Source organism: Hypoxylon trugodes (assembly GCF_022578975.1).
Source record: "Hypoxylon trugodes strain CBS 135444 unplaced genomic scaffold F4822scaffold_2, whole genome shotgun sequence".
NCBI classification, from domain to species: Eukaryota; Fungi; Ascomycota; class Sordariomycetes; order Xylariales; family Hypoxylaceae; genus Hypoxylon; species Hypoxylon trugodes.
In genome coordinates this window covers 2,980,324-3,000,686 of record NW_026250017.1, presented here as the reverse complement: position 1 = coordinate 3,000,686, position 20,363 = coordinate 2,980,324, and the positions used below count along the sequence as shown (strand labels likewise).

General features: G+C 47.1%; 8 protein-coding genes across 8 annotated transcripts; 2 read left to right on the top strand and 6 right to left on the bottom strand.

The window, feature by feature from the left end:
* Positions 1 to 106: 106 nt before the first annotated feature.
* Positions 107 to 2,668, bottom strand: F4822DRAFT_391649 (uncharacterized protein). The gene has a single exon (XM_051457145.1). The coding sequence runs from the start codon at positions 2,200 to 2,202 to the stop codon at positions 499 to 501; it is 1,704 nt and encodes a 567-aa protein (XP_051318419.1). The 5' UTR covers positions 2,203 to 2,668; the 3' UTR covers positions 107 to 498.
* Positions 2,669 to 2,914: 246 nt separating this feature from the next.
* On the top strand, positions 2,915 to 4,548 carry F4822DRAFT_136216 (class II aaRS and biotin synthetase). Its single transcript, XM_051452774.1, has one exon. It carries the CDS (start codon positions 3,002 to 3,004, stop codon positions 4,490 to 4,492), a length of 1,491 nt encoding a protein of 496 aa, XP_051318418.1. The 5' UTR covers positions 2,915 to 3,001; the 3' UTR covers positions 4,493 to 4,548.
* Positions 4,549 to 5,548, bottom strand: F4822DRAFT_136215 (uncharacterized protein). The gene is made up of 2 exons (XM_051452773.1): positions 5,019 to 5,548; positions 4,549 to 4,957 (listed from the first exon to the last, which is right to left on the bottom strand). Exons 1-2 carry the CDS (start codon positions 5,134 to 5,136, stop codon positions 4,605 to 4,607), a joined length of 471 nt encoding a protein of 156 aa, XP_051318417.1. The 5' UTR covers positions 5,137 to 5,548; the 3' UTR covers positions 4,549 to 4,604.
* A 429-nt stretch (positions 5,549 to 5,977) lies between these two features.
* F4822DRAFT_425844 (Maf/Ham1) lies at positions 5,978 to 6,922 on the top strand (the record flags this gene model as incomplete). Its single annotated transcript, XM_051460424.1, has 1 exon — positions 5,978 to 6,922. The coding sequence occupies one exon, from the start codon at positions 5,978 to 5,980 to the stop codon at positions 6,920 to 6,922; it is 945 nt and encodes a 314-aa protein (XP_051318416.1).
* An 840-nt stretch (positions 6,923 to 7,762) lies between these two features.
* On the bottom strand, positions 7,763 to 9,996 carry F4822DRAFT_425843 (uncharacterized protein; the record flags this gene model as incomplete). Its single annotated transcript, XM_051460423.1, has 5 exons — positions 7,763 to 8,024; positions 8,075 to 8,424; positions 8,479 to 8,750; positions 8,806 to 9,792; positions 9,855 to 9,996. The coding sequence occupies 5 exons, from the start codon at positions 9,994 to 9,996 to the stop codon at positions 7,763 to 7,765; spliced, it is 2,013 nt and encodes a 670-aa protein (XP_051318415.1).
* Positions 9,997 to 12,264: 2,268 nt separating this feature from the next.
* Positions 12,265 to 14,715, bottom strand: F4822DRAFT_391639 (glycoside hydrolase family 47 protein). Its single transcript, XM_051457144.1, has 2 exons — positions 12,779 to 14,715; positions 12,265 to 12,712 (listed from the first exon to the last, which is right to left on the bottom strand). The coding sequence occupies exons 1-2, from the start codon at positions 14,420 to 14,422 to the stop codon at positions 12,593 to 12,595; spliced, it is 1,764 nt and encodes a 587-aa protein (XP_051318414.1). The 5' UTR covers positions 14,423 to 14,715; the 3' UTR covers positions 12,265 to 12,592.
* A 647-nt stretch (positions 14,716 to 15,362) lies between these two features.
* On the bottom strand, positions 15,363 to 17,783 carry F4822DRAFT_425841 (TrkH-domain-containing protein; the record flags this gene model as incomplete). Its single annotated transcript, XM_051460422.1, has 2 exons — positions 15,363 to 16,264; positions 16,337 to 17,783. 2 exons carry the CDS (start codon positions 17,781 to 17,783, stop codon positions 15,363 to 15,365), a joined length of 2,349 nt encoding a protein of 782 aa, XP_051318413.1.
* A 943-nt stretch (positions 17,784 to 18,726) lies between these two features.
* On the bottom strand, positions 18,727 to 20,309 carry F4822DRAFT_136178 (alpha/beta-hydrolase). The gene is made up of 4 exons (XM_051452771.1): positions 19,880 to 20,309; positions 19,609 to 19,820; positions 19,131 to 19,553; positions 18,727 to 19,076 (listed from the first exon to the last, which is right to left on the bottom strand). Exons 1-4 carry the CDS (start codon positions 20,199 to 20,201, stop codon positions 18,846 to 18,848), a joined length of 1,188 nt encoding a protein of 395 aa, XP_051318412.1. The 5' UTR covers positions 20,202 to 20,309; the 3' UTR covers positions 18,727 to 18,845.
* Between the last annotated feature and the right edge of the window lie 54 nt (positions 20,310 to 20,363).

Here is a 20,363-nt window from a genome sequence, read left to right as displayed (position 1 = left end):
CCCATTAAGCTTCCATTGGAGCCCAATGCCGAGTACGTACCCTACCTATGTGTATTTCTACGGTGGTGGCTTTGCAAAAGAGCCAATGGCCTTTGTAGGCGAGATTGGTTATCAATGGGATGGGTTCTCAAGGGTTTCCCACCCGTATTTAGTCAATCAATAGCACGGGGAGTATCATATACTCACTTTGGAGGTAGATGGCTTCTCGGGTAATATTCTTTGCGACGGGTAGCTTAACGGACTTCAGAGACCGTGCCAGGAACGCCTCTATCACGCCTCAGCGCTATTTGATATGCGCTATTAAAATACTGCATCCCGTATCCGAGCATTATCATTCTGGCACTGTTCTCAATCGCGACCAAGCCTTCGCGCCTATCCTACACTGAGTACAAATCCACCCGCAACTCCCCAACTCCCATTACCAGAATTAACCTAATCTTTGTATTCAGAGTCGTAAAGTATCCATAATGCGCATAATATTCGTAGCCTCCATCCCAATCACCCATCAATCAACCGATCATTCTCCCGCGACTTCTGCAATGCCTGCTGCAGCCTCTCATTCTCCTCCACTCGAATCCGACTCCGTGCACTCTCCAACCTCTCGACACCAGCATTAATGGTCTCGATATGCACACTTAACGGAATCTCCGCTGTGCCTGCCACTACCCCGGGAGCCGCAACCCGATCCCTTAAATCGCTCAGCTTTGTCTGAATATCGGTCAAGTCGTTGATCAAAGAACCAAGACTTTCGACAGCCGTGTGTCGCTGAGTTTCGACTTGTTCCAGAAGATTCAGTTGCGACTTCAGGTTATGTAGACGACGGTTATTCGCGCCAACAAGCGTCCAGACGTTCCATAATACCTCGCTATGTTTCTCCTTGACCACATTGCCCGTATGGACGACGTGTTCATTGATAAGCCCAAGACTGTTCTCTGCTTGATTAAACAGACGTAGCACAGCTTGAGCTTCAAGGATGAGGTTTGCGATCTTTTCTGACACTAGCGCCGTGTGTTCGATGTACTTATCAAGAAGTGCGCGCTCGTCGAAGACTGCTACTTGAAAAGGAGCGAAGAGCCAATTAGAGAAGCGGGACACCATGTTGTTGTTCGCTTCGCGGTTTAATGCAATGGAGTCGATAAACCGTGATGTCCATCGGTTGATGCTGATGACGCTGTCGACTGCGCCGCCGACGTGAGTGTTGAACATTTGTAAATCGTTGGCACTAGCGCGGATAAACCCGATGTAATTATCAAATTCATGCACTAGGTCGTTACGAGTTGGTAGCTCGCTGTATTTGACCATCGTACGTAAGTCGCGAACGGAAGTTTCTGATCGCTTCATTTCCATCGGTAATGAAACACCTTGCGCGGAGTCCTCTAGGACCTTCTCAAACTGAGACTGCACACTCATCAACTCATCAAACTCGACCGAAGATGCATCGTCATGTGATTTCGAGGACCCCGTGGCTGGACAAAACGGTAGGTTCATCATAGATGCACCAGGCACCGAGCAAAGTGGCGCTAGCGGCGCCGACACTGAAGTGACGATCATATCCTTAGCGACTATCAACGCTCCAATGATCATGTAAACTGCAAGTAGCATCCCTAGAGGCCACTTCGCGTAGCGCAGGGCTACACGGAGGATATCAAAAGTCCAGGCAGCAGCGTCGAATAGAAATTCGGGGGCAGATGATGTAAATCTTTCCGAAAGAGATTGTCTGCGGGGTGGCTCATCCGATCTGTACTGAGGACTTCGTATGGTTGAGACGCTATCTTCTTGACGGTTACCTCTTCTCCTTAATACCCGCGGACTAGTCATAACTGGTTTAGCACCCCTGGATGAACGCCGAGTGCGCGGCGGGCTGTCAATGTCCACTGTAGGCATAAAGAATTCCGGAACGGGGGTTGCGTCTTTGTCATGTATGGATGTGTGCCTAGTGGAAGGGAGCGAGGGTTGAAAAGGAGCCCGTAGTATAACTTGATCTTCGTCTGCCCTGTTAGCAAAATCGCGAATGCTTTCCTGGGACCCTACACTTGGATCCTGAGACGATGCGGAGGTTTGTTGGGACTGGCTGCTGAAAATGATGGCGTCGCCTTCGAATGGATCTTGGATTATGGCGGTGTCGAAGCTATCGTTATCACCTCCTTCTACCATGCGCCAAGAATCCTCAACGGAGAGGTTCGATTGCTGATTCCGTGTCATGTTTGGGATAGGCAGTTTCGAGGGAATCCAGAACGGATTCTCCTAGCTCCTGGGTGGTGTTGTCTCTTGAAAGTGAGACAAGAACCAGCCTCCTCCGAATGGTCGAGATGTTAAATATTTAGAATCTACCTCGCGGGATGTTTGGTAGTCATAGTTCTTTTGCAAACGCCGGTGATTAGGTAGGCAACCTTGGAAGGCAAACGCGAATATTATATACTAATGCCAAGATGGTCGAGTCTAGTGTTAAACCATACAAACAGGGATCGCTGGTTTCTAGTGACTCATAGAGAAATGCTGGTAGATCGTAAAATTTCGAGATGAATGTGGAAATAGGCAGAGTTCTGGAAAAAGCGGTCGCGTAGAAATTTCATGTCTTGAAGAAGGAGCGCATTGGATGGAGGCATCCATTCGCCTTATGTGAGTTTAAGAGATATCATCAACTGGTCGCGGGTGACATTGATGTCACGGGGCTAGCGTTGCAACTTGTGATTGGGTGCTGTACCATATCCAGTAAAAAATATACTTTCACCAAGATAGTGTTTGTGATGTATGAAGTACTTCTTCTAGGCTCCTGAGACAGACTAAGGTGAGAGTACCCCGTACTTATGACGTTAGTCCGTTAACTTATGTCTTATTCGGACTAGTGTGCCAAGCCTAAGAAGCTCCGAACCCCTGTCACTCTCCAATTAGTCCACGCGAATCAATTTAGTGAATTTCTTTAATTTTTTGTTCGCTATTTCTTCTCGGAGCTTGAAAAAGTCCCCAGTCATGCTTTGAAAATTGACAACTGATTGGCGGCATGTTCGCGCGAAGGGTATTGAGGATACGCCCTCAAATATCGAGATGTGTGCTTCGAACACAAACAACCATCGGGTCACCCTTGCATAAACACCTCTTGATCCGAACCTGTTCGTCCCACGCAACTTCGGGTCTCCCACCAAAACCCCCCGCAGATCACCGACAACTCGGCCTCCAACAAGAGCTATTTACGACCTCGATATATAGCCCCGGATCGCCGATACTGCTGCCTAATGGTGCGCGAATATTCAATCGTCTTGTAGAGTTTCTACGAAAGCAATATGTACGATATGGTTTCGACGAGGTCATCACCCCCACCATATATAAAAAGGCACTATGGAGGAAATCGGGCCATTTAGAAAATTACAGTGATGACATGTATACGGTGACAAGTACATCGCCCTCACGTAGCGATAGTACGAAGGCTGGTGACGAAGAGGACGAATATGGCCTTAAGCCCATGAACTGCCCAGGTCATTGCCTGATCTTTGCATCCCAACGACGAAGCTACCGACAGTTGCCTATCCGATATGCCGACTTCTCCCCCCTCCACCGGAACGAGATATCCGGAGCTCTCAGTGGCTTAACCCGAGTACGACGTTTCCACCAAGATGACGGTCACATATTTTGCCGGCCGATACAAATCGAGGAGGAGATCAAGAAGACACTTGACTTCGTGCGTGTCGTCTACTCTACCTTCAAGCTAGGACCTTACCGATTAGCCCTCTCGACGCGCCCGGCCGATCATTACATTGGAACTGCTGAAGAGTGGGAGAGGGCTGAGAATGCTCTTAAGAGAGCGTTAGATGCATCCGGTCAAGAGTGGACTATAAACGAAGGCGATGGTGCATTCTACGGACCCAAAATCGATATCGTATTAAGAGATTCAGATGGCAAGGAGCACCAAACTGCTACGATACAGTTAGATTTCCAGCTACCGAAACGATTCGACTTAGGCTACCTAGCACCAGCACCTGAATTCGAACGAAGGGGCGAAATTACTACAGATGCCGAAAAGCTAGCTGAGTTTGGGCTTGTAACCCCCGTCCTGATCCACAGAGCTGTGTTGGGTTCGGTGGAAAGACTGATGGCCTTACTTATTGAACATTACGATGGCAAGTGGCCATTTTGGTTGAATCCAAGGCAGGTAATGATAGTTACCGTTAATGATAGTGAACCAGTAGTGAGATTAGCTAGGTTAGCCCAAGATATTCTTATGGGTAGAGATGGGTCAACCGAAGGCCCAGTCGTAAACCCCTCTCAACTTATAGTAGATATTGACGATAGCCAGAGGAGCCTACCGCTCAAAGCAAGAGAGGCTAAATCAAAGGGCTATGGCGTAATCGTCACCGTGGGTCCAAAACAGGTACCAAACGGTACAGTTACGATTGGCATGTCGGGATTGGGGAATGACGGGAGTGGGACCAAGCAAGATATGTTACCGAAAGATCTATTTGCACTCCTGAAAAATAAGGCCGACTCCTACCAATAATGGGGGCATGTTCTCCATAGCCATACCCAATTGAACCTAATCCATAACGAAAACACATTCGCCTCCTGCCTGAGTCCTTTCAATTCCAAACCGAAGAATTAGTCGTAGTTACCTAACTATCGTCATCTAAATCATGAACTCCATGCACTTTCTGCAATTCCTTTTGTCGGGCCTCCAATCTCTCAAGGATCTTGACTGGTCTAGAGAACCAATTAGTATGATGATCGATTTGGGGGCGGGGAAAGAAGAAGAAAAAGGTGGCTTGCTCTTTTAGGTGATCCGGAACGGTGATCCCTTTCGCTTCCGCCTCCTCAACTAATTCGCGGCGTCTACCAAGTTGTTCCCGCATGTACTTTACTGTTTCTTTCAAGACATAACCCTCAGAGCGACCATGACCTGCCAATCCAGGTACCAGAGCGCAGAGGCGATCAAAGCCAGCCCGAATAGCTTCCCTACGCTTTTGTTCTATAGACACCCAGTCAGTTGGTTTCCTTACAAGGCTATGTGCGAGCAATAGATTAGTCACCTGATGCGATATGGTTCTGCTTCTTTTCCTCTTCGGTCAAACGTGGCTTGTCGTCTTGCAACCCCGAAGACTGGCCATTCTCGCCATCCTGAGGTGATTTGGACCGAGGCTCCGACATGTTGTTCGAAAGATCTGAGACAAGTTCGGCCGGAGTAAATTGCGCGCCGATTATTGATTATTATATTATTAACCGTTTTGATTCGTCCTTCTTATACGTTTAACTAGTAGATATCCCAACAAAATCTGCTCGCGAATGTCTAGGCTTGATATCTGGAGACATGAGACACGTGCTGTACAGAATAAGATGCTGCTGGTCTGCGATGATTGAGAGCAGAGATCCCTGGTGCGTACATTTTCCAGGAAGTACAAAGAGAAGGGGTGGTTTCTCCAGAATATCGAAGAATTGTTCGCTATTCGACGATATGAAATCAGGCTTCGATAATTTTTGGTTTATTTTTTTGGTGAAATAATTGAGATTCTAAGTTATTCTAAGTTTAGACTTACGAATGGCATCTCATCTCGGGAAGTGCATGTGACACACGCCCCCACCAGACCCAAGTTGAGTATCCCTGTCCACTCTAATTCATAATCAACTTAAACCTCTTAATTCCAGCCTCAGCTGAGCCACGAGGAGCTTTCTTAGATTGAGATACGCCCCTCCCTTCTATGAATTAGGTTACTAGCTTGTGACGCAAAGCTTCCCCGGACCTGCATTTAGAACCCCCACCGTAGAAGCCGTTTACACCTCCTATTCACCTTCCTCAACTTCTTCATATCAAAGTCGAAATAGCCTCAATCCGACTTACATCTTCTTATCTTCCCCGCTATTAACTATTTAAAGCCAAGCAATCCCCACTTCTGAATATCATAACCCATCTACATCCAATTCACCTATCTACTCCAATTTCATCCCCTCCCCCACTAAAGCTTCACCTCAAACCTCAAATCTCACCACCACAATGGACGAAAAGAAACCTCTGCTCCCCGAACAAACCCCCTCCGACCCACCGCCAGACTACGCAACCTCAGCACAAGAACATGGGCAATCCCTCCCAATCCGGCCACCACCCCCAGTCCCACGCCGGCCTCCACCAGGCGCACTCCTCGACCTCCCAATCCTAAAATACATGCGCACGCACCGCGTAATCCTCGCCTCCGCCTCCCCACGCCGGCGCGCCCTACTCGCACAAATGGGCTTACTAAACCTCGAAGTGCGCCCCAGCGGCTCCCCCGAGAACCTCGACAAAACCTCGTTAGGACCATTCGCATACGTATCCGCAACCGCGCAGCAGAAAGCGCTCGACGTATACGCATCTCTGATCGACGAGGCCGCTACCAAGCAATCCGAGCCCGTACCTCCCCCACCAGTAGATTCCACCCAAGACCCGCGCTTAGCAGCCGAGTTCAGCGCAAATGAAGAACGGTCGCGGAAAGATCCGGATCTGGTTATCGCGGCTGATACCGTGATTGTCACGCGGGACGGTATAATCCTTGAAAAACCAAGTTCCGAAGCCGCGCATTTGAAGATGTTGAAACATCTCCGGGACACGAGGACACATCGCGTGCTCACGGCTTTATGCTGTGTAGCGCCGCGCGCTGATGCGCAGCACCCTGGGTACGTCCTCTCGTCGCATGTCGAGGAGACGAAGGTCGTGTTTGCAAAAGAAGAAGATGGGCTGCCGGATGATGTTATCGAGGCGTATGTGCGAACGCGCGAAGGCGTGGATAAGGCGGGTGGGTATGCGGTGCAGGGTCTTGGGGGCGCGTTGTTGGTGGAGAGGGTTGATGGAGCGGTGGATAATGTTATTGGGTTGCCGGTGCGTAAGTGTCTGCAGCTTTGTGAGAAGGTGGTTTTTAGACAGGATGAGACGAGTGATGATGAAGGGGAGGAGGATGAGGAATAAGGGGGTGTGCTGCCTTGAGGGCATCTAAGAGCCATGATGAGGTAACGGTAAAAAAAAAGGTCACTAGAATATGCCTCCTTTACAGGGAAGGGATATAGAAACTTAGAAATCCGAAGCAGGTTAGGGGTAACAACTATTAGGTGGAAAAAACAGGTTCGGGCAGTCTAATAGGAATTGCATGATGGCAACGACAATAGAGTATAAACGAGCGGCGGCAGGTATTAGAATCTACGATACAATTATTTTTCGTAGACCAGGTCGACGTGCTAATGCCGAGGCGTAGATACACTAGAAGAATGATATGATTTGAAGGCAACATGCCTCGCAATCCAGCTTTCATAATCTAATTCGCCAGTAAGGTGAAGTCTAAAAATCATTGCCGCATAAAAGTGTACTATATACCCTGAACTTATAGGTATCGTACAGGTGCATTGCTCTCCCGCCGTCCCCTCGGTCGTTATAATCCAGTACTGTTGTCCTGTCCTGTATGCTCCGTAATGTAACCTATAACCGTAACCGAAACCCAGTTGATTTAAAAACCCGATGCAATAAAAAAATAGAGAGCCCATTCCTGGTACTCAAGAAAGAATAGAAAACTAAATATACACTATTGTCGGGGGTATCTCGTTAAACTCGTTAAATAGCATGATATAATCCATCATTAAGCATAAATGCGTTGATATGTCGTTGGAAATGATTTCGTTGATGCGGTATTGGTAGTTTGTAAATGTGTGTCGTGAAGAGATGTGTCTAAGGTATCCATCTGATTAAGAGGGATCGATGTGCCAAGGCGCGGTGATAGGGTGAAGTTCCTTTATGTAAGTACTACTTGCCCGAAAGTCAAGGTTGCAAGGATGCCCAGTACTCCCTGCCGTTCTCGGGGAGTACCTGTCCATGAACAGTTTTAACATGCGTTCGAATATTGTCCGTCCGTGTATGGTGAAAGATCTTGTTGCATATGGGACACGACATATCCCTACCCGCTTCTCGGTGGCTTCTTCTGTGTCGGGACAAATGCGAACTGATGTGCTTGCCCCTGAAGGTCTTGCCACATTCTTCGCAATGCGCGGTACTAGTCAGAGAGGGCGTTGTATTAGTGGTTCTAAGACTCGTCAGACATAAAAGCCGCGGCTAAATTGGGGATGTACATACGGCTCGTAGACACTCGATCCCTCCGTGGCAGTATCCAGACCATACCTGGAAGAAACGACGCTAGAAAGCGTGGGTTGATAATTACTGGCTCGAGAGGATTCTTCATGTTGCAACGTCCGCCCACCGCTCGGCCGAGAAGAACGCGGTCGGAGGAGAGGTTCAGGGTTGCATTCGCCATTGAATTCATTTTCGATTTGGTCTAAACGTGACCTAAGCCCTTGCTCTTGTTCTTGAAGTTGTCCCCTAGATCCCACGAGTCCATTATATCCCTCCCTCGTAGAAGTTTTCGAGACAAACCGTAGTACCGTTCGGGCGAAGTTGCGACAAGATGCTTTGGTGGCTAGTACGTTCTAATTATTGTTAATGGGTGGCAGGCGATGACATGAAAGAATCAATGTACTGACTTTACTTAGATGAACCATATAATCGCCCGTTTCTTCAAGCGAGCGTAACCAACCAAGAGCAGCTAATGATCGCGTAGTCGTAATAATAGCTCGCACCAGAGAGTCTTGTGATATTTGTGACGTCTCTATCGGGGTGAAGAGGGAGCGTTCGGCGTCCATGAGGAACTCACTTTGGGTAGCTCGGCCATTGTATGTGACGGGTATGTTAGCTCGGTAGGTAGTACCTATACCGTGAGAGAAGCGACGATGTAGGTCGCCAAGGTTCATGAAGCCTAATTAAGTGCTTATAAGTATGAAGTAGGATCATAAAGTACAGCTAATACGCACCATCCAAGAACTTCATAAATGAGATAAAGGGAATTGATTGGTCTAAATCGGAAACGCCAGGTTGGTTTTCGGGACTAAGGTAATTGAACGATTGGGTCGGTCCGTATAGCTGTTCAGGGCCCTGTTGCGACGAGAATGGGCTTAGATCGGGTTGAAATGAATAGTTCACATTCGGGGAGAATATCGAATTTCCGGGTGCCCATGGAGAGGGCGAGGTAGGTGTGTGAGGAGGGTTGAAGAGAGGGGAGCCGCTGTAATCCTTCGGATCTGATGCGAATATAGAATTAAGCGGCGAATTCAACGAGGGTACATGGACATTATAGTCATGGGATCCATAGTTGCCTGGTATATCGGATAGTTGGGTGTCGGGTATTAGGAGTGGATATGAAGAAGGATCTGGGAATCTAGCCCCGGTCCCCAATACGCGAGTCTCGGAGATGTTATAAGAGGGTGATAGTCGATCATCCGCGTAGGACGGCTTGTTGGACATGGCCAATCGTTGTAATACAAAGTTAAGAGTGTCTCGCTCGGGCTGCGACAGTGAGCTTATGTTACTCCATGTATTAAACGCAGACTCAACATCTTCTTCAAGCACATTTCTCTTCGAAGGAGAATCGAAAATAGCGTGTTGCACAATAACAGCGCAAAGGATTTCGCCAAAGTTAATGACCATATTCTTCTGTTGTATATCTACTAACGCGCGTAAGCCGACTTTCCTAACTTCCTTCGACTGGCGGTGATGCATTAACCACTCTTGCAAGTCGGGTGGGACGTCTTGGGTAGGATACTGTTGAAGAGACTGGTAGTCGGTATCAATCTTTTGTATGAACCATCGCAATAGCTTCCACTGTGAACGTCGTCCTTTATTTTGAGGATTGGATGAAACATCTTCCGAATTCCAGGGTTGTTCTTGGTAGTTTCCTATGAGTTGGTCATGTCGAGATGCGGGCATGGGAAAGGCTAGGTCGGGTGTTGAAATGGCGGCATCTAGATGTCAAGCGGTCAGCCAACCATGTTAAATGACAGTAGCATAATTAATATGTACTTACCGTCTGCGATGCTCACGCTCGTACACACTGAGTCGAGGAACTCGCAAGTGCTTATGAACATATTAATTTTATCCAAGCCAACAGCATTGTAATTGTGGTCGTATGGACTTTGCGACAACGGCGAACTGGAATAGTTCGCCATGTTGATATCCTCCAAGAAAAAATCGCTCTCGAAATTCGGCTTACGGCTGGTTGCGATGAGGAGTTTCGGCAAATAGCACTAGGAACGGCGGGAATTATTCAGCCTTTGGAAATACCAAAGGATCGAGTTCGAGGAATAGTATTGTGACGGAGGCAATGCCATTGTAAGAAAGACTAAGATTCATCGTAGAGAAGCGAGAGTTGATATAAGGAAACTCGGTTGTCCTAAGCTTCGCAATTTAGAATAGTGTCGGTACTAAGTACCCTTGTCCTGTTACCGCATTGTCCTAGAAGTAGGGTAACTGGTTAAGTAGTGAGATGGGACAAGAGGTAATGTAGAAAACTTCTGGAAACTAAGAAAATATTTCAATTCTCAGGAATAACACTTTTCAGAAGTTTGCAACCGAAGTTGCAGAGCGAAATAATGCCGCAATTTCCGTACTTTCTTCGCATTTGCTGTTGTATATGGTTGAATCTATCGTCGACCCGAGCGGGGTAGCTCAATTGCAAAATGCGAGTTACTTAAGTCGTATAGGACAGGTGGAATTGCAGCGCCACACTCTTCGGGTTATTGGAGGACCCTAACTACCCAAGTCGGTAGGTAGGTAGCTACTTCTAAGCCACTTTGATGATTATGGTCTATGGTTACCAATAATCTAAGTGTCATTCTTCACATCACCGATCTAGCATCCTATTACTAACGTACGATTGTTCTATACTGGTTCGTCCAAAGACTCGGGACAAGCATCTAGAAAGTCGGGCGATTAGCCTCAAAAAAGCCACGCCATTACACACCGATAATCATGGTATAGGTGTAAGGTGAGGACCGAACTGGGCGTGGGGCACGAACGGGGGGGCTTATGTTAGGCATTGGTGCAGCACTGGCAGTTCTCTCAACCATTCATCACAGTTAAAAGGCCGAGCCAGCTACAGCCCCGGATCAGAAAGTGTTCTAAGAAAGATGCCGGGGTGAGAAAAAAAAGAATGGAAACGGCGCCCGTCTGTAGTGTTAGGATCGTAGAAAACATCGGGAACGGTTGAATTGTCGGGCACCGGACCCCATGAGGCGGCGCGGTAATGAGGTCATGACAAACAGTTAGGATACTACCTAGGTACCTCGATAGCCCTGGTCGCAATATGGGGTATCGACTAAGCATAATTTGAACATGCCTGTCCAACGGTTTTGGCATCATCAGTGAATCCATTTAGGCCTAAATCAGCATATCCGATGAGATTTTAGCAGCAACGCTGGCCTCAGATGATTTTCATTCGTGCCTTTACACCTGTTTCCCGAATCAGCAATACCATCGGAATTGGGGTAACAAGTGTTATGGATTGTGGCGCGGATGTCCTCCGTCCAAGGAATTATGTAGTGGGCAAGGTAAGTTAGGTAAGAGGACAACAAAACCACCTTATTATTGATAGGATCAGGGGAAATTTGCGAATCTGCGAGGACAAGATAATCACGGGAATTTTGATATTACGCAATTCCGAGAGCAACCAAATCTCTTGCCACCACTAATGTGAAATACACACTACCTGACTAGGTACCTAGATACGCGGAGGCTGTGGTAAGGGATTGGACAGATCAGAAGCTGCCAGCTCATAACCTTAGGAACCAGCAATTCCTGCATGAAGGCTGTGCATATTAAATTCTCGTTAGGTTGCATATATGTCGATCTTTTGAGGCTCAAATGATTTAACGTTTCAGAAACGGAGAGGGGAAACTTGGAAGTTTGAAAGTTTACCAAAGATATAGATCTTGGTAGTTATTCTTTATTTCGAACATGATCTGAAGTTGTTGTAGCTGAGAAGTTGAATTTGAGTTTAGGTAGTTGTTAAGACATAATGTACCTAGACCTAACTAACATATTGAGTTATAGTGGGTTGTGCATTTGTGCTTATACGCTAAGATCTTCAATTCAGGACCTCCCTAAGCTATAGCTTAAGAGCTAGTCCAGGGGGTTCAGCTTCTAAGCTTCGGTTTGCTCGGTGTGACGCCATTCATCCAGTCCATTTTAATACCGATTCCCGAGATATCTAGATAAATATCCAGAAGTTTAGATATGTCTAGTTTGATTTGTCTTAGATTATGCACCCTTAATTTGAGTCATAGGTACCTAGATACATAGTAAAGGTGTTTCCACCTGCTCATTAACACATAGAAACCTACGCAAGGCTAGCAAGAACACGTGGAATTCACTCTATGCAACGTTTCCACTGAGGTGTCACATAATATCAGGTGGCGAATTAGTATACACCCTATCAATTCATTTGTCAATATTATCATTAATTCTAATAGAATTATGTCTATCCTTGTCCGTGGCCCGTCGCCGTCTATATACATAGGTACTCGTAAATACCTTACGCAGGTAAGTAACCTCCGATCATTAATCATATGGCTTCAAGATATCTGATGATCTGTGCGTTCTAGCAAGATCTCATAGATTCATAGGGTGTCCGTAGGACATTCCATAAACTCCGTTCGTAGATATCGCAAAGAACCTGCAGATGAAAGATGCCAAAAGCAACCAATCCGCATCTTAAATGCAACGCGGTGACAACAACTTCGTAAAAACTACCTCTCACCACACCGCTCACCTAGGTCGTTTCAGGGGGTGGGCCTCCGTGTTCAGGACATATTCGTCCAAATTGACTAGATCGGGCGAGGAGAATGTTAAGTAAAGGTACCTAAGGGTCTCGGCCAACCAGAAGCTCTGTAACAGTGTCAGCCAAGGCTCAAAATCGTATACTTGCATGAATTATGTACTGCATTGACTCACCTCCATAGAATCCGTCTTATCAGTAGGGACATCTCTGACGGATTGAATTGAAGAGAACGCTAGGTCTGTCTCAGTCGCGTTACGAATCGCCTGGAACATCCTCCACGCCATTTCTTGATATTCGGGGTTTCCAGTCATGCGATACATGAGGAAAACACTCTCGACGGCTTCTGGCCGGAGGAGATAACGCGAATCACGGGCGTTTCTGAAACCCCTCGGCAGTTGTGTATTGCCTTCATCTTGCCACTGGTCCTCGTCCCATTCGCAAGGCTCTAGGGACTCGCATGTAAATAAATTGAATATTTCGGGCATGATACCCGTGGGCATTGCGTCATAACCCCAGACACAGCCTCGTGTAATCTTTTCGCCTATTTGGACGTGTTCTGGAATATTAAAAAGTTTTCCTCCGAGTCCAAACATTCCTCCCACGAAACACGCAAGATGTTGCCCTTCTGCCGTCAAATGGGGACCCGTGTCTGGTGAAACGTATACATTCCCCGAGAAAAGGATATCGTCCTTATTCGGTGTCATAGGTCGAAACAATAAGTTCTTTGTAACCGTATCCATCGACCCTCGGTAAAGTTTTTCGTATATAGGTTCGAGGCCGCCGAGGATAGCATATGTTTTTGGTAAATATTCGTAAAGACTATCAGCTAATGCGCCGAGCGTAAAGCTACTATCGCCATCCAACTGCATCTGCGCAAAGTCGAAAAAGGTTGGCCACATCCCTGGTAATGTTGTTTTGTTCTGCCATTCGTCTAAGACTAATGTAACTCTGTTAATAGCATCGTAATATTTGTTATTGCCGGTGAGCTGTGATAATCTCGTAAACTCGAGCGAAGACGACGTGACGGAGGCCGACGGGTCATGGTATCCGGCGACCTGTCTACCATGTTTGGCATCGTCGAAATCTAGCCAGAATGGGGGCATATGGGTCGGAGTATCGTATGCCATATAGAGCATATCGCCTAACTCAATGGCTTTCTCGAGTAACGCCGTTTCCAGACTCAAATCGTAGGCACCCAAGAGCCCGCCCAGGTGTCGAATGGTGGTCTCGAAGAAGTTGCAGGAGCTATCCCTTGTTTCGGACCAATCGATGGTGACGGCAGCAGCGGCAGCTTCGTAAAATTCGTCCTTAAGGCCCATAATCCAAAGCGTGGAAAGGGAGTCGACGAGAGTAGCTCCCCATCCACCGAAGCCGGGAGCATCTCTTCCTTTGCCAGATACAGGCATAAGCTCGTCGTAACCGAAGCCAACATTTTTATAGCTCGTCCAACTCTTCATAAAGGCGCTTTTTACCTCGGCCCGTCGACTTGATAGCACCTCCTCCCTTGCAACACCTTTGGGACTCGTATCGGTAGTGAATGCATATTGGACTTTAGGTAGCGAGCGGGGGACACCAGTTGGTAGGGGCGTGTATTCTGATACGGGATACGCAAGTTTCTGCTTGGACCAGTCGTAACCACTTCTTACGTAGGTGAAGCCGAATAGGGTATCGCGATGTTCAGGAATAAGACCGACGAGAAGATATAATATTAATACAAGAATAAGAGAAGCGACAACGCGTGTCTTCCGTCGAAATAGGGCGATCATGGCGTTATGAGGTTGATGTCGAATTTGCCATTCCACATTTTCGACCAACATGGAGAGAGGGTGGATGTCTCTCGCGCTGTTGACCGATGCGGATAGGAATAGGAATAATAACCCTGATACATAACCGATACCGATACTAATACTGTGTGTAGGGGGGCCAAGAAAAAAATAATAATAAACGGCTGTGCTGGCAAACAGATATGGGTCTGACCTGTGATCTGACTGCGCGCCGTGCAATTAGTGAAACAGAATTGGTAACAGGAATTAACAAAAAAAATACCTTAGGTGTAAAGAATTGAAGGTCGCTCCTTGGCGTGGACCGGGGGGGACAGTTACGCTATAATATTAGTACAGCTAGCACAGTCATTAGTGCAAAGGCGCAAACAAGCTCAACCTCCACGGCACGTTTTATTATTAGTTAGTGGATTAAGATGGAGTGGTTTAGGTAGTCCGCCAGCAGGACCATCCGGAATTTTAGTGCCGAGTGACACCTGCCGAACTCCGAGCTAGTGCATTTACATAGGCTACCTTAGGCTGTCTGCATGCACCTGTTGTACCTACCAAACTTTCAGCAAACAGGGAAGACCGCCGTATGAGTCCGTTCCTAACTGTACCTCTAAGTACCACTATTTATCTGATTCACGCACATCTAAATAAACTCCATATTAGATGAAATAGAAGTTATGAGGAAGCACTTGTGATTAGACTATCAAATGTCCCAGAGTAATGTTTTAATCATTATCATGCCCAGCAGAGTCTAATATGTATTCGGATCTAACCAATAACGCCTGTCTATACCATAACAGTCGCTAAACCGTCCACTCTAATACTCTAATGACATCTAAAAAGAAGAAGAAACAAACAAAGAAAAAGCTCGAAGTTGGGGGTATTAGCTAAAAATAAACATGGTTAAAAAATCAAGACCACAGAAACACATCTAAGAAACTCACGGAAGATAGATCGCTGACAGCATTATAAAAAAAATAGACTTTCAATGCGAGAAAGCAGACATACTCCGTATCTCAGCGTCTTCCTCCTCCTCTTCCGCAAGCTTCTTCCCAGGTAATCGCACAGCACGATCTAAAGCGACAGGCAAACCCCTGTGACGCCCTCGCAGCATCACCAGAATCATGAGGATTTTACTTCCGGTGTACATACCCCCGCTGAAACAATAGCTCTGATCGGGCAGGCCAATACTGATGCCAATGTTGGTGTATCCCGAGACGATCTCAAATAGGATGTTGAAGACGCTGTACGTCGCTGGGTCGGTGAGTGAATGCGCTGTCTCGATGAGTGTGATGGTGAACAACATCAGTGCGATAAACCATACGTCGTGGCTGAGTTGACCCCGCACCTGTTGTGATACGAGACTCGGCGGGGCAGTTGTTTGTGGGTGATCGTGGAGAGAATGGAGTGAGACTTGTCCGAAGTCCATGGTTTGTGCTCGTCGAAGGGGCTTGATCGGTGCTTGCGTTGGTGCTGCAGCTGCAACACCAACACCTTGGAAAGCTGCCATACGTCCTTGAATTTGACGGCCCACAAATGCTGTGCCTCGTCGACCGACTGCGTAAAGTCCCTTAATCGATACGGTAGAGGGTGCGCGCGAAACAGCATCCCAGTTCTTCCTGTTATTAGTGGTGGTTCGTGGAAGCCCAGGTTCGGGCTGGATGTCAGCATCAACATCGTAGATACTGCTGCTTGCGGAGTGGAGTTGCTCCTCTTCCGTTTGGTCGCCCTCGTATATGCCTAGGGATCGTTCTTCGTAGACGTTGGAGTTTCGCATGGTGATAATATTGGGGTAAGCCGCTGTGTAGTACACGACTAGCCAAAGTACTTGAACATCGAAGTACACGGATGATGGCGAGACGATGGCATATCCTCCCGAAGGAATCGCTGGTAAGGAAAAATTGATTAGTTCAAATTCCAGTATAAAGCTTTGGTACACTTTTTTGGAGGGGCACTCACAGAAACCTTGGAAAAGGGCGTCAAAAATTCTCTGGCCAAGGGGTATAGCTTCCATGGTTGGATTGCCAATGCTGAGGATTAAAATCAAGAACCAATCCGCTATCACGAAACTCCCAAATGTTGCTGCAAACGTCCAAGTGTCCTTAGCAGGAAACATACTCGTGTATACACGACGAGGAAATTTCAGGATAAAATCAAAACTCTCCTTCCAAGGGCCGTAATCGGGGTCTTTAGAAAAGAGGTTCAGGAGGCATGACATAATCCATATTATAAATCGCATAAAAACAGGGAAAGCGGCTGGACCCGCCAGCGATAGCAGGGTAACGACAGTAAGAAGGAAATAGGAAGACTGGAAGGGTACGAATCCCGCATCTAATAGGGTAAAACCGGCGTTATTATATGCAGAGATGGCGAGGAAGATGCCCGCCCACCATGGATTTTGTGTGTTGACGGCTGCGGTTGCGGTTGCGTGAACGGACATCCAGGCGCCAAGGGCGATGGCGCCGAAAAATTGGCAGAGTACAAAGTAGCTGATGACGAAAATGGAGAGAAATTTGAGGGCGCGATATTCGACACCACCAAGATATTCTCGTTGGTCCTCTGTCAAATTGAAGAACTGTCCATTTCTTCCAATGTTGCGCTTCTGTTCATTCAGGAATGTTTGTACGTTGAATCCTTCACCTGCTGTCCTCGATTCTGTTGATTGACGCCTTCTTCTTGTTTGTCCGGTTTGGTGGGATTGAGTCTGATAGATTGAATGCCCAGTTGTCGCCGATTGAAGTTCAAGGGATTTTCCTTCTCGAACGGGTTCGAGGAAACCAACATGTGGGTGTTGACTCCTCATACCTCCTACCTGGGTCTCCGGAGCGGACGAATCCTCCGTCTTTTCGGTTGATGATGCCAAGGCATTAATATTCTCGGAGAGCCGGGGCTTGCTTGGCGGTTTTCCCTTTCCGAAGGAAGACATCACCTGCAAACCGAACATAGCACCCGTCATGCCAACCACGGCTCCGGTTCCTGACATCTTCTTTTTTCTTTTTTCTCGTTCCATCTTCACGATATCTTCAAAGCGCTTCTCGAAGATGTGTTGCCGAAATGCGATTGTGACATAGGAAATCAGTACTTGACTCCCTATTATCATCAACACGCACAATTCAACTTGCTGGAATGTCGTCAATTGACTGAGATTGACCGTATTGAGACCCGTGGTGGTAATCGCCGACATGACCATGAACATACTATCCCACCAGCCGATGCTATAACGCGGGACCGAAGAGCCCCAGAATATGAGGGTGGCCAAGATCGTAGTGCCGATGAAGTAGGCATAGTGCAGGGTGATGTAGTTGATAGGCGGCAGATACGGCCTAATGGCGCGCGCTACAGCAGCCAATGTGCCATAGATTACAGGGTGCTGCGTGCTGAAATTCTTCCACCACTGAAGCCCCATGATGAAAGCCGGGCGTAAAGGCGACTCAATCTTTCGGTCCAGCCGCGAGAGTTCACAAGCCCCCAGAATAAGTACAGGAAGAATAATTGATGAATCTTGGGAATGTTTTTCTTGGCCGAGACCTTGTTTAAGTTGCATCTCTTTTTTTTCACTGCTCAAGGGAGCACGGCCTATGCCCTGCCCAAACCGCAGATTAACTTGCCAGGGTACGGGTTACGTATCCGTATATGCGTGTGGTCCGTACCCATCCCGTCTGCCCTATCTCTGAACTGGTGTCTTAGGTTCCGTTGTGCCACTAAATACCTGGATTTTCCCAAGGGTTCAATGGGGGTTATTGAGTCGCTAGTTACCCCTGAAATGGATCACAACCCCGGTCAGCCCAAATAGGATATTACAGATAAGAAGACAATTGGATGTTTTAATTGGGTGTTTCGTAAGTCCTCGTTTTTCTTAATGCTAAATAACCATATAAATTCGGTATGTAGACGACTGTTCCTGAATACAGTATCCGACTGGCTACACAACATCGCATTTATATTCGAGAAACGGTATCAAACCCCGCATCATAGATGATACAGTAGAAAGAATAGTATGGCTCGTGAGCTTCAAGTACAAAAGGCTCTTTGATTTCTTAGATCGGATTCGGAATCGGTACCACTCCTGCTTCCACCGCAAAATGCGCCTTTGAATGGATAATCTAGCAGCATCAACCGATCTTAACCCCTTATTTTTCAAAAACTGATATCGAACCAACCAACACCTCACCTTTGAATCATGACTCTTAATTTGGGGGCGGCGTTTAGAATACCTGGGTAATGCCAACATGCGTTGGCTAATGCCCCCATAACTTGCTTTTCATTCAAATTCCTAGAGGTAGGTATTGATGGATCCTCAAAGATTTTCAATTTCAAACTATCCACACTTACATAATATTAGAAACTATCGTGTGTTGTAACCAAGTTTCTACGACATCTTTGTCGGTTAAAACGGCAAAACCGCATAATTCGCCTTCAAATAGGAGGTTATCGGGCGTCGACGCATAGATCGGCAAGTTCACGATTTCTACAGACTGACATCGCGCCTATGGCCAGAAGCCTGCTTCGCCTGAAATGCAGCGTATGCCCTTCCACCCCGAGCAAACATGTCTCGGAGATCACCCACTAAGTCTTCTGGCTTTTCCCAGGCAGCGAAATGACCTCCACGTTCATGTTTACGTTCGAAAACGACATCGCCAAGCTGCTTATTCCACGAGCTCGGAGTACACATGATTTCCTTCGGAAAATACGAAAAGCCCTGTGCGATACTGTCAGCCGGCCGCTAGAATTGGCAAATTGGAGTAAGACTCACTATGAGAGAGTTACGAGGAGGGTAAATGCCAGCGCCCAAATTAAATTCTCCCCGAAAGACTTCATGATAAATCGTAACACTAGCAGCGGGACCGGCTCGACTGAACCAGTAAATGCTAAGCCACTCACAGACCTCATCATCGGTCCACGGATACTCATCAGTCCATGCCACCAGCTTATCATATATCCAAGTCAACAGCCCGACCGGACTATCCGCCAGAGCGATTCCAATAGTATTCGGTCGCTGTCTCTGGATTTTGTAGTAGCCATCTCCAGTCTCCATCCAGTTCTTATGTTGTTCCTGTACCCGGGCTGCATCGGCTGGATCTACGTCGGTCGGTGCCGATGCCATTACAAGATTCAGATGCAATGCGAGAACAGATTCCGGGTACAGAACTCCCATTGTTCGTGAAATAATACTTCCCTATCATGGCAATTCAATTAGCAAAAACTTGCGACGAATACTAGCATCAGCATACCCAGTCTCCTCCTTGCGTAGCGAATTTCTCATAGCCGAGGCCTTGCATCAATTTAAGGCAAGCCTCAGCATACTGCTTTATGCCGAAACCCGGCTTGGGAGTTAAACCTGAGAATCCATAGTTAGGCAGCGAGGGTGCGATGACATGGAATGCCGGATCGCTTTTCGCAAGTAGCGGGAGTATTTTGGTTACTTCTATGAAGCTACCAGGCCCTGTGTTACCAGTGTTTAGCTCTTGTCAATTCAAAGTACCAACCGCTGAGCTAGCATACAGCCATGAATGAACAAGAGCGGAATTGCATCTGCCGCGGCACTTTTGTGATGAATGAAATGAAGCTGAAATGGGTCGAATCCATCTACAGAGACCGTGGCTTCATAGTTATTGAGTTGATTCAATTTCTCTTCGAACTGGGAGAAGTTGAAGGATTCGCGCCAGTGAGTAGCTAGACGCCGGATGTCCCGGATTGGGGGCCCTCGGTCCCAATTGTTTTCCCCAGCGAGCCCCGGGAACCTTGCATTGAGCAATCTCTGCTTCAATTCATTTACTTCTGAAGGTGGAAATGCGATGTTGTAAGGCACGATGTTAGTCGCCATTTTGGATGTGGTAGGTTAGTGATTTAGTTGGGGGAAAGTGTAGAAGTATAACGGACTATATCAATGCTTTATGGAACTACTAGAAAAATCACTTTCAACTTTACCTAAACCTCCTTCCTACGTATCCGCAATCGCTCAGACATGTGGGTGTCGTCATTTAGA